This window comes from Tursiops truncatus, chromosome 20 (assembly GCF_011762595.2).
Source record: "Tursiops truncatus isolate mTurTru1 chromosome 20, mTurTru1.mat.Y, whole genome shotgun sequence".
NCBI lineage: Eukaryota > Metazoa > Chordata > Mammalia > Artiodactyla > Delphinidae > Tursiops > Tursiops truncatus.
Window position 1 is genome coordinate 33616605 of NC_047053.1, and position 12200 is coordinate 33628804.

Consider the following 12200-nt stretch of genomic DNA (forward strand, 5'->3'; position numbering starts at 1 on the left):
TACAAACTTTCCCACTCACATATATCCTCATTAGATAACTTCAGGAATCATCCACAGCTGACAGTTGCAGTTTGAAGGGAAAAGGGAGTTAAGATTTACTCTTCTTAATATTTTGGTACTTGCCCATTCATTTTTATTGAGGTATAACTGACAAATAAAATTATAGGATACATACTTACTCCCCTTTTAAACTCTTGCTTAGAGAAGAGGCAGTGGAATTAGTTCTTTCTTAGTGGGTGTTAATCAATGAGATTTTTTTCCTCTTTTTGGCATATTTATGGTGGTGTTTATTGACCAAGATGCTAGTGTATGTTGAGAATGAAAAATGGTAAAACTCCAAATAAACAACACTATTTAAAAACGATGGTATTTAAAGCTTATGTTTCTAATGTGACTTTTTTTTGAAGTAATTGGCACATGAGTATTTATTACTATTGATATTTAATGTTTAAACAAACTCTTGGAATAAGAAAAATAGCTCTAAGTATTTCCTGTTGAAGAAAAATTACCTTGCTTTTTGCATTAAAAAATTTTGATGCCTACCAGGTCACACACAATGCCAGATGCTAGAAATGTTGTAAAGTTGCTCAGAGTCCAAATATTTTAGGAAGTAGGCTTAATAATTTTTTTTAAAGTCATATTAATAATGTTTCACAATCAAATAATATCGAAAATCTAGAGTAAAAATGTATAGTTGTCCAACTCTAAATTCCATTCCTTTGCCTCAGTCATTTTGAATAGTTGGTATATCATTCATACCCTTTTCTTTATATATGTACATAGATAATACATACTCATGTATGTCTTTGTAAGATAAATGGTTTTAGGGACTTAGTCCAGGTGGTTAAGACTTAGCCTTCTAATGCAGCGGGTGCCAGTTTGATCCTTGTTTGGAGAGCTAAGGTCCCACATGCCTTGTGGCCAAAAAAACCAAACCAAAAAAACCCAGAAGCAATATTGTAACAAATTCAATAAAGACTTTAAAAATGGTCCACATCAAAAAAAAAAAAAAAATCTTAAAAAAATAACCCAAAACGATAAATGGGTTTATGCTCTAAGTATTTCCTGCAGCTTGCTTTTTGTTTTTCATTTTAAAATGTTATGTTCACAATCTTTTCATTTTTATTTAGAGAGTTATTTACCTAGCTTCTGATGAAATGATAGTTGAGAAGAGTTGAAGATGAGAATCCAGAATCAAAGATCATGTAAACAGATATTAAGGGAGAGGCAGTCTGGTTTGTATAAAGTGAGTCATGCTGTAGATTAAATGGAATATCATCCAACTATATAACAGAATGAAATCTTGCCATTTGTGACAACATGGATGGACCTAGAGGGTATTATGCTAAGTGAGAAAAGTCAGACAGAGAAAGACAAATACCATGTGATTTCACTTATATGTGGAACCTCAAAGAACAAAATGAACAGGCGTAACAAAACGAACAGACATAACAGAAACAGAAACAGACTCATAGGTACAGAGAACAAATTGGTAGTTGCCAGAGGGGAGGGGTCATGAGGTGATGAGTGAAATAGGTGAGGGAGATTAAGAGGTACAGACTTACATTCATGAAATAAAGAAGTCAAAGGAATGTAATGTACAGCATAGGGAATATAGTCAATAATATTGAATTAACTGTGTATGATGACAGATGGTACTTAGACTTATCGTGGTGATCATTTTGTAATGTCTAAAAACATCAAACCGCTATGTAGTACACCTGAAACTAGTATAGTATTGTAAGTCAATTATATTTCAATTTAAAAAAAAAAGAAAAAAGTGAATCATGCCTTGCTCATCTGTGGGTTTTTTTGTGGGAATTAACAGAGAGCTAGGAGAGCTGTGTTTTAGACTTTTCAAAAGACTTTGATGGATTTCCAGACTAAGAATATTTAAAACTTGAAGTTGCTTTGTGTTTAAGAAAAACACTTTTGTCTCAAAGAGGGCAAATGTACAGATAGAAATGAAGAATATGAGTAAATAGATGTTTTTGTGAAAAAGGACTTGAATCTTGGTTACCCTTCGATTGTTAGTGTTCTCTTCAGTTTCAGAAATGAGGGGGCGGGGAAGAAGAGTGTTGTTAATGTTTCCAAGTATGCTAAACTGGAATATTTATTATGTTAATTACTCGAGATGATTAGGATAAATTTCAGGAAGATTTCACACAGCTGTGTGAATAGAAAAAAGGGTTAAGTGATAAACTTCTTATTGACAAAGTATAAGGTAAGACAAGACCCAAGAGGTGGCTTTTGAGTCATGAGATGGCGTAAAAAAGAGGCTTAAAGGAGGTGATTTTAAGTCAGAACAAAACAAAATCCCCAAACCCTCATTTTAACAAAGTAGATAAAAGAGATAGATCTTGTTATTCTGAGAGGTAGCACAAGCCAAAGATACTTAGAAATATGCTAACACCTAGTAAATACATGATTTTTCTTTTTTTCTCTTTTATAATCTTTCCCTCTTCTCAGGTCAGCAGTAGTCCTGAACCTCTGAAGGCTATAGAACAGGAGGTGAGAATGGGGTTTCAAAACGTTTTGTAAAAAGTAAATGAAAGTGATTAACTTTTGGGTACTTTCTCAGCTGCTGTTTTCAAGACATCAAGTGCTCAGTTTGGAAGACTGCTGATGTTATTCCCTGAAATAAAAAAGAAAATTATTTCTTCTACAGTGGTTGCTAGGGCTTTACTGTAATCTGTAATTTACTCCTCTCTAAAGTCAGCATTTTGAAATAAAGGAGAAAATAATAAGTAAATCCTGTGGAAATTCAGCCTATTTCTATCTTTCCAGCAATAGGTAAGAAAACGTGTATGCTTTGCACAAATACCTTCCTCAGGGCAGAATGTACATAACTTGTATGTATCCTGGAGACAGCCTAGTATGTCATTTTACCATGGGCTGCCTCCCTATTTAAACAGATTTGTTCAGCCCCAGTCAGGGCACCATTCAGCTTCATTCAGCAAACATCTTTTGAGAGCCTACTTCATGTCAGGCTTGATATGCTAGACCCTGGGGATATAAAGACAAAATAAGACTTTCTCCTACCTACTAGGTCAGGGTTAACCAGGGTAAGGCCTTCAGCAGGTCCATGACAGTGGAACAGTGTCTTTTTCAGAAATACCTTCAGAGGTAGGTCATCCGTGCCTCTCTAAAGTTTTTTGAACCTACAGTATAATTTACATCCAGACTTATTTCACCTAAATGTGTCTAGAATTATGCTTCTCAGTGTTTCTTTGGGTCACGGACTCCTCTAGGAATCAAATTAAAGATACGAAGCTCTCTATAAAATACTTGTATACACAGAATTTTGTGATTCTCTTATGGTGTAGAGTTGTAAATCAAAAGAGTGTTAAAACTACTGCTTTGGACACAACTTTAACTTGGGGAGAAAGAAATGTAAACATAGAAATTAAATATAAGGTGATAAGTGTTATAGTGGGTATCCATTGGGCTAGTTACTTTCTGTAATTTTGTCTTTTACTTACATTAGGCTTAAAATCTTTGAAGCTAAAGACAAACTTATGTAGCAGAGTTGCTTGCCCCCTTTTTAAAGCTTATTCCAGATGAAATCAGGCGGCTACTTAGGAAAACACTGTATTGGAACATTTCTAGGTTGTCCTTAGTGGGATAATTTATTTTTGTAGTTGTGAACTTACTTTATAGTCTTTCTGAACATAAATAGTAATGGGGCAATGCCAGATAACACATGACATATGTGTTCTATACAGCACTGGGTACGGGAGGCATTTGATGAATGGAACATCTGAAAGTATCTTGTAAAGGCCTATAGACTTTCAGCCTGATAATCTAAAACCAGTAGGAAAATAGCACAAAGACCAGATTGTTTTCACTATGGTATCTCAAGTGAAGCTAAAAGTAATGACACCTGTTCTGTTTTTTTGTGTGATAAAAAACGTATAACATAAAATTTACCATCTTAACCATTTTTAAGTATACAGTCCAGTAGTGTTAGCAGTATTCACATTGTTGTGAAACAGATCTCTGGAACTTTTTTGTCTTGCACGTCTGAAGCTCTATACCCATTAAATAACACCTCCCCTTTCCCTCTGCCCTCAGCCCTGGCGACTACCACTCTACTTAGTGTTTCTATGAATTTGACCACTTTAGATACCTCATATAAGTGGAATCATGTAGTAGTTGTCCTTTTGTGACTGGCTTATTTGACTTAGCATAATGTCCTCAAGGTTCATCCACGTTGTAGCATGTGACAGGATTTCCTTCCTTTTTAAGGCTGAATAATATTCCATTGTATACATATACCACGTTTTGTTTATCCATTTCATCCCTCAATGGACATTTGGGTCGCTTCTACCTCTTGGCTACTATGAATAGTGCTGCTGTGAACATGGGTATACAGATATCTCTTTGAATCCCTATTTTCAAATCTTTTGGTTTTATACCCAGAAGAGGTAGTGCTGGATCATGTGGTAGTTCTATCTTTAATTTTATGAGGAAACTCCATACTGTTTTCATAGCAGTTGCACCATTTTACAACCCCACCAACAGTACACAAGTGTCCTAATTTCTTCACATCTCACCAGCACTTGTTATTTTGTTTTGTTGCACAAGAGTGCCATTCCTTTATAGTTGTAACACTGGAACCCCAAGTCAGGTTGCTCGTTTTTGTGGGCATTTTCCAGTGACATGAAAGCCTACAATGTAAGAGTTTCTTAAAGACTGAAGGAGTGGGAATGGGGTTACAAAACAAGTAACGTTTATCAGAAAGAGACTTGACCACCTGGTGAGTCTCCATTTTTGGCACCCACCGGTGTCATTGAAGAAGATATCTTAATGGCATCAGGCAATTGAAATTGATAGGCCGGTGGTCTTCAGATAAATAAAGCAGCATTTGTAGTCAAAACTATTAGCCAAAACAGTACACCTGGCGTATGACCAGCATAAAATGGGAATTAGAAGTCTCCAGAAGTCACAGAGTGAATGCGAAACTACAGCATGCGACTCCCCTATAACTTTATGTTGAATAATTTATGTAAATGCTTCCAGTTTCCATTTAGGTCCTAGTAAAACATTTTCCCTCATTTTGTACCTGGTATCATATGAACTCATTGTTGACCAAAAGTGATACATTTTATCTTTTAGCCGGCTAATATTTAGGTTTGTCTTTTGTCCTTCTATCTTTAGTTGGAGGCATAGTTAGTGACAGAATTTCATAATTTCTTCCATAGGAGATACAATATAAGAATATTGTGCCCTTGGCCAAACACATGACAGCGACTTCCCACCTCATTGCTTTCCTGCTAATCTTGGGAGCTTTATGTCTCCACTATCTGGGAGACCAAGGAGAAATACGTCTTTTGAAAACTATTCCCTAAAATTCAGAGCTTTCCCCTCTTCAGTTCTCATGGTCTGTCCCTGGGATCCAGCTGTCAGAAGTACAGCCCACACTGTGAGCTATTTTAATGTGTGTAAAATATTTTTATGTGGTAAAAGTATAAAAGGGAAGTGAGTTACAGATCAATAATCTCATGTTATTTGGATAGCATTTTAAAATACCATCTTCTAAGCAGATCCTAATTTACCACTTCCTTGTAGCCCTAAATCTTGAGATCCCCTGAAGTGTCAGAGTCCTTTTCCTGTTTTAGGTTCAGCTCTCTCCTGGTTACTTTATTTCATACTCCCAGATCCACAAATGATTTTGGGGAAGAGGGCTTTTGCCAAGCTGTTTATATTGTGAACTTTTAAATTACTACATAATTTTTTTTAAGGTAAAAATAGCTAGACCTTGTGGGGTAGGGTGATATGAAGGAAGAAGAAACAATTTCTCTACTTGACTTTTATTTGAGAGATAAATGGAAACAACAAGGTCAAGATCGACCTCCAGTTATTTTTCAAATAACTTCAAAGGCATACAATTTTCTCATTGTAGATGAACTTGATATTCTCTAGGGCTTTCTGAATCCATAGTTTTGATGGGTTTAAGCACTGTCCATCAGTACTTCATCAGAACCTGGACTCTTTATATTAATTTTTTTTTTTTTTTTAAACATCTTTATTGGAGTATAATTGCTTTACAATGGTATGTTAGTTTCAGCTTCACAACAAAATGAATCAGTTATATATACACATATGTTCCCATATCTCTTCCCGCTTGCGTCTCCCTCCCTCCCACCCTCCCTATCCCACCCCTCCAGGCGGTCACAAAGCACCGAGCTGATCTCCCTGTGCTATGCGGCTGCTTCCCACTAGCTATCTACCTTACGTTTAGTAGTGTATATATGTCCATGCCTCTTTATCGCTTTGCCACCGTTTACCCTTCCCCCTCCCCATAGCCTCAAGTCCATTCTCTAGTAAGTCTGTGTCTTTATTCCTGTTTCACCCCTAGGTTTTTCATGACATTTTTTTTTTTCTTAAATTCCATATATATGTGTTAGCATACGGTATTTGTCTCTCTCTTTCTGACTTACTTCACTCTGTATGACAGACTCTAGGTCTATCCACCTCATTACAAATAGCTCAATTTCATCTCTTTTTATGGCTGAGTAATATTCCATTGTATATATGTGCCACATCTTCTTTATCCATTCATCCGATGATGGACACTTAGGTTGTTTCCATCTCTGGGCTATTGTAAATAGAGCTGCAATGAACATTTTGGTACATGACTCTTTTTGAATTATGGTTTTCTCAGGGTATATGCCCAGTAGTGGGATTGCTGGGTCATATGGTAGTTCTATTTGTAGCTTTTTAAGGAACCTCCATACTGTTCTCCACAGTGGCTGTATCAATTTACATTCCCACCAACAGTGTAAGAGGGTTCCCTTTTCTCCACACCCTCTCCAGCATTTGTTGTTTCTAGATTTTTTGATGATGGCCATTCTGGCTGGTGTGAGATGATATCTCATTGTCGTTTTGATTTGCATTTCTCTAATGATTAGTGATGTTGAGCATTCTTTCATGTGTTTGTTGGCACTCTGTATATCTTCTTTGGAGAAATGTCTGTTTAGGTCTTCTGCCCATTTTTGGATTGGGTTGTTTGTTTTTTTGTTATTAAGCTGCATGAGCTGCTTGTAAATTTTGGAGATTAATCCTTTGTCAGTTGCTTCATTTGCAAATATTTTCTCCCATTCTGAGGGTTGTCTTTTTGTCTTCTTTATGGTTTCCTTTGCTGTGCAAAAGCTTTTAAGTTTCATTAGGTCCCATTTGTTTACTTTTGTTTTTATTTCCATTTCTCTAGGAGGTGGGTCAAAAAGGACCTTGCTGTGATTTATGTCATAGAGTGTTCTGCCTATGTTTTCCTCTAAGATTTTGATAGTTTCTGGCCTTACATTTAGGTCTTTAATCCATTTTGAGCTTATTTTTGTGTATGGTGTTAGGGAGTGATCTAATCTCATACTTTTACATGTAGCTGTCCAGTTTTCCCAGCACCACTTATTGAATAGGCTGTCCTTTCTCCACTGTACATTTCTGCCTCCTTTGTCAAAGATAAGGTGACCATATGTGCGTGGGTTTATCTCTGGGCTTTCTATCCTGTTCCATTGATCTATATTTCTGTTTTTGTGCCAGTACCATACTGTCTTGATTACTGTAGCTTTGTAGTATAGTCTGAAGTCAGGAAGCCTGATTCCTCCAGCTCCATTTTTCGTTCTCAAGATTGCTTTGGCTATTCGGGGTCTTTTGTGTTTCCATACAAATTGTGAAATTTTTTGTTCTAGTTCTGTGAAAAATGCCAGTGGTAGTTTCATAGGGATTGCATTGAATCTGTAGATTGCTTTGGGTAGTAGAGTCATTTTCACAATGTTGATTCTTCCAATCCAAGAACATGGTATATCTCTCCATCTATTTGTATCATCTTTAATTACTTTCATCAGTGTCTTATAATTTTCTGCATACAGGTCTTTTGTCTCCTTAGGTAGGTTTATTCCTAGGTATTTTATTCTTTTTGTTGCAATAGTAAATGGGAGTGTTTTCTTGATTTCACTTTCAGATTTTTCATCATTAGTATATAGGAATGCCAGAGATTTCTGTGCATTAATTTTGTATCCTGCAACTTTACCAAATTCATTGATTAGCTCTAGTAGTTTTCTGGTAGCATCTTTAGGGTTCTCTATGTATAGGATCATGTCATCTGCAAACAGTGACAGCTTTACTTCTTCTTTTCCGATTTGGATTCCTTTTATTTCCTTTTCTTCTCTGATTGCTGTGGCTAAAACTTCCAAAACTATGTTGAATAAGAGTGGTGAGAGTGGGCAACCTTGTCTTGTTCCTGATCTTAGTGGAAATGCTTTCAGTTTTTCACCATTGAGGATGATGTTTGCTGTGGGCTTGTCATATATGGCCTTTATTATGTTGAGGAAAATTCCCTCTATGCCTACTTTCTGCAGGGTTTTTATCATAAATGGGTGTTGAATTTTGTCAAAAGCTTTCTCTGCATCTATTGAGATGATCATATGGTTTTTCTCCTTCAATTTGTTAATATGGTGTATCACGTTGATTGATTTGCGTATATTGAAGAATCCTTGCATTCCTGGAATAAACCCCACTTGATCATGGTGTATGATCCGTTTAATGTGCTGTTGGATTCTGTTTGCTAGTATTTTGTTGAGGATCTTTGCATCTATGTTCATCAGTGATATTGGCCTGTAGTTTTCTTTCTTTGTGACATCCTTGTCCGGTTTTGGTATCAGGGTGATGGTGGCCTCGTAGAATGAGTTGGGGAGTGTTCCTCCCTCTGCTATATTTTGGAAGAGTCTGAGAAGGATAGGTGATAGCTCTTCTCTAAATGTTTGATAGAATTCGCCTGTGAAGCCATCTGGTCCTGGGCTTTTTCTTGTTGGAAGATTTTTAATCACAGTTTCAATTTCAGTGCTTGTGATTGGTCTGTTCATATTTTCTATTTCTTCCTGATTCAGTCTTGGCAGGTTGTGCCTTTCTAAGAATTTGTCCGTTTCTTCCAGGTTGTCCATTTTATTGGCATAGAGTTGCTTGTAGTAATCTCTCATGATCTTTTGTATTTCTGCAGTGTCAGTTGTTACTTCTCCTTTTTCATTTCTAATTCTATTGATTTGAGTCTTCTCCCTTTTTTTCTTGATGAGTCTAGCTAATGGTTTATCAATTTTGTTTATCCTTTCAAAGAACCAGCTTTTAGTTTTATTGATCTTTGCTATCGTTTCCTTCATTTCTTTTTCATTTATTTCTGATCTGATTTTTATGATTTCTTTCCTCCTGCTAACTTTGGGGTTTTTTTGTTCTTCTTTCTCTAATTGCTTGAGGTGCAAGGTTAGGTTGTTTATTCGAGATGTTTCCTGCTTCTTAAGGTGGGCTTGTATTGCTATAAACTTCCCCCTTAGAACTGCTTTTGCTGCATCCCACAGGTTTTGGGTCGTTGTGTCACCATTGTCATTTGTTTCTAGGTATTTTTTGATTTCCTCTTTGATTTCTTCAGTGATCACTTCATTATTAAGTAGTGTATTGTTTAGCCTCCATGTGATTGTATTTTTTACACATCTTTTCCTGTAATTGATATCTAGTCTCATGGCGTTGTGGTCAGAAAAGATACTTGATACAATTTCAATTTTCTTAAATTTACCAAGGCTTGATTTGTGACCTAAGATATGATCTATCCTGGAGAATGTTCCATGGGCACTTGAGAAAAATGTGTATTCTGTTGTTTTTGGATGGAGTGTCCTATAAATATCAATTAAGTCCATCTTGTTTAATGTATCATTTAAAGCTTGTGTTTCCTTATTTATTTTCATTTTGGATGATCTGTCCATGGGTGAAAGTGGGGTGTTTAAGTCCCCTACTACGAATGTGTTACTGTCGATTTCCCCTTTTATGGCTGTTAGTATTTGCCTTATGTATTGAGGTGCTCCTATGTTGGGTGCATAGATATTTACAATTGTTATATCTTCTTCTTGGATCGATCCCTTGATCATTATGTAGTGTCCTTCTTTGTCTCTTTTAATAGTCCTTATTTTAAAGTCTATTTTGTCTGATATGAGAATTGCTACTCCAGCTCTCTTTTGGTTTCCATTTGCATGGAATATCTTTTTCCATCCCCTTACTTTCAGTCTGTATGTGTCTCTAGGTCTGAAGTGGGTCTCTTGTAGACAGCATATATAAGGGTCTTGTTTTTGTATCCATTCAGCTAATCTGTGTCTTTTGGTGGGAGCATTTAGTCCATTTACATTTAAGGTAATTATCGATATGTATGTTCCTATTCCCATTTTCTAAATTGTTTTGGGTTCGTTATTATAGGTCTTTTCCTTCTCTTGTGTTTCTTGCCTAGAGAAGATCCTTTAGCATTTGTTGTAAAGCTGGTTTGGTGGTGCTGAACTCTCTCAGCTTTTGCTTGTCTGTAAAGGTTTTAATTTCTCCATCAACTCTGAATGAGATCCTTGCTGGGTAGAGTAGTCTTGGCTGCAGGTTTTTCTCCTTCATCACTTTCAGTATGTCCTGCCACTCCCTTCTGGCTTGTAGGGTTTCTGCTGAGAGATCAGCTGTTAACCTTATGGGGATTCCCTTATGTGTTATTTGTTGTTTTTCCCTTGCTGCTTTTAATATGTTTTCTTTGTATTTAATTTTTGACAGTTTGATTAATATGTGTCTTGGCGTATTTCTCCTTGGATTTATCCTGTATGGGACTCTCTGTGCTTCCTGGACTTGATTAACTATTTCCTTTCCCATATTAGGGAAGTTTTCAACTATAATCTCTTCAAATATTTTCTCAGTCCCTTTCTTTTTCTCTTCTTCTTCTGGAACCCCTATAATTCGAATGTTGGTGCGTTTAATGTTGTCCCAGAGGTCTCTGAGACTGTCCTCAGTTCTTTTCATTCTTTTTTCTTTATTCTGCTCTGCATTGGTTATTTCCACTATTTTATCTTCCAGGTCACTTATCCGTTCTTCTGCCTCAGTTATTCTGCTATTGATCCCATCTAGAGTACTTTTAATTTCATTTATTGTGTTGTTCATAATTGCTTGTTTCATCTTTAGTTCTTCTAGGTCCTTGTTAACTGATTCTTGCATTTTGTCCATTCTATTGTCCATTCTGTCTCCAAGATTTCGGATCAACCTTACTATCATTATTCTGAATTCTTTTTCAGGTAGACTGCCTATTTCCTCTTCATTTGTTAGGTCTGGTGCGTTTTTATCTTGCTCCTTCATCTGCGGTGTGTTTTTCTGTGTTTTCATTTTGCTTATCTTACTGTGTTTGGGGTCTCCTTTTTTGCAGGCTGAAGGTTCGTAGTTCCTGTTGTTTTTTGTGTCTGTCCCCAGTGGCTAAGGTTGGTTCAGTGGGTTGTGTAGGCTTCCTGGTGGAGGGGACTAGGGCCTGTGTTCTGGTGGATGAGGCTGGATCTTGTCTTTCTGGTGGGCAGGTCCACGTCTGGTGATGTGTTTTGGGGTGTCTGTACACTTATTATGATTTTGGGCAGCCTCTCTGCTAATGGGTGGGGTTGTGTTCCTGTCTTGCTAGTTGTTTGGCATAGGATGTCCAGCCCTGTGGCTTGCTGGTCGTTGAGTGAAGCTGGGTGCTGGCGTTGAGATGGAGATCTCTCGGAGATTTTTGCTGTTTGATATTATGTGCAGCTGGGAGGCCTCTTGTGGACCAGTGTCCTGAAGTTGGTTCTCCCACCTCAGAGGCACAGCACTGACTCCTGGCTGCAGCCCCAAGAGCCTTTCATCCACAGGGCTTCTTAATTTGGGATGATTCGTTGTCGATTCAGGTATTCCACAGCTGCAGGGTATATCAAGTTGATTGTGGAGCTTTAATCCGCTGCTCCTGAGGCTGCTGGGAGAGATTTCCCTTTCTCTTCTTTGTTCTCACAATTCCCAGGGGCTCAGCTTTGGATTTGGCCCCGCCTGTGCGTGTAGGTCGCCGGAGGGCGTCTGTTCTTTGCTCAGACAGGACGGGGTTAAAGGAGCCGCTGATTCGGAGGCTCTGGCTCACTCAGGCCGGGGGGTAGGGAGGGTCACGGAGTGTGGGGCGGGCCTGCGGCGGCAGAGGCCGGCGTGACGTTGCAGCCTGAGGCGCGCCGTGCGTTCTCCTCGGGGGAGTTGTCCCTGGATCCCGGGACCCCGGCAGTGGCGGGCTGCACAGGCTCCCCGGAAGGGCGTGTGGCTAGTGACCTGTGTTCGCACACAGGCCTCCTGGTGGCGGCAGCAGCGGCCCTAGCGTCTCATGTCTGTCTCTGGGCTCCGCACTTCTAGCCGCGGCTAGCGCC

At 38.1% G+C, this 12200-nt stretch overlaps 1 protein-coding gene across 10 annotated transcripts in view; it reads left to right on the forward strand.

The window, feature by feature from the left end:
• Positions 1-12200, forward strand: part of SPAG9 (sperm associated antigen 9) — a 150280-nt gene that overhangs the window by 86580 nt on the left and 51500 nt on the right. For 7 of the 10 annotated variants that reach the window (XM_019944358.3, XM_019944359.3, XM_019944361.3 and 4 more), the window contains one exon: positions 2470-2511. The exons of 2 other annotated variants lie outside the window; for them this stretch is intronic. In XM_019944358.3, the coding sequence (XP_019799917.1) occupies positions 2470-2511 (42 nt within the window). Of the gene's footprint in view, positions 1-1130; positions 1247-2469; positions 2512-12200 lie in introns of all 10 variants that reach the window. One more of the 10 variants, XM_019944364.3, reaches the window with a different exon arrangement.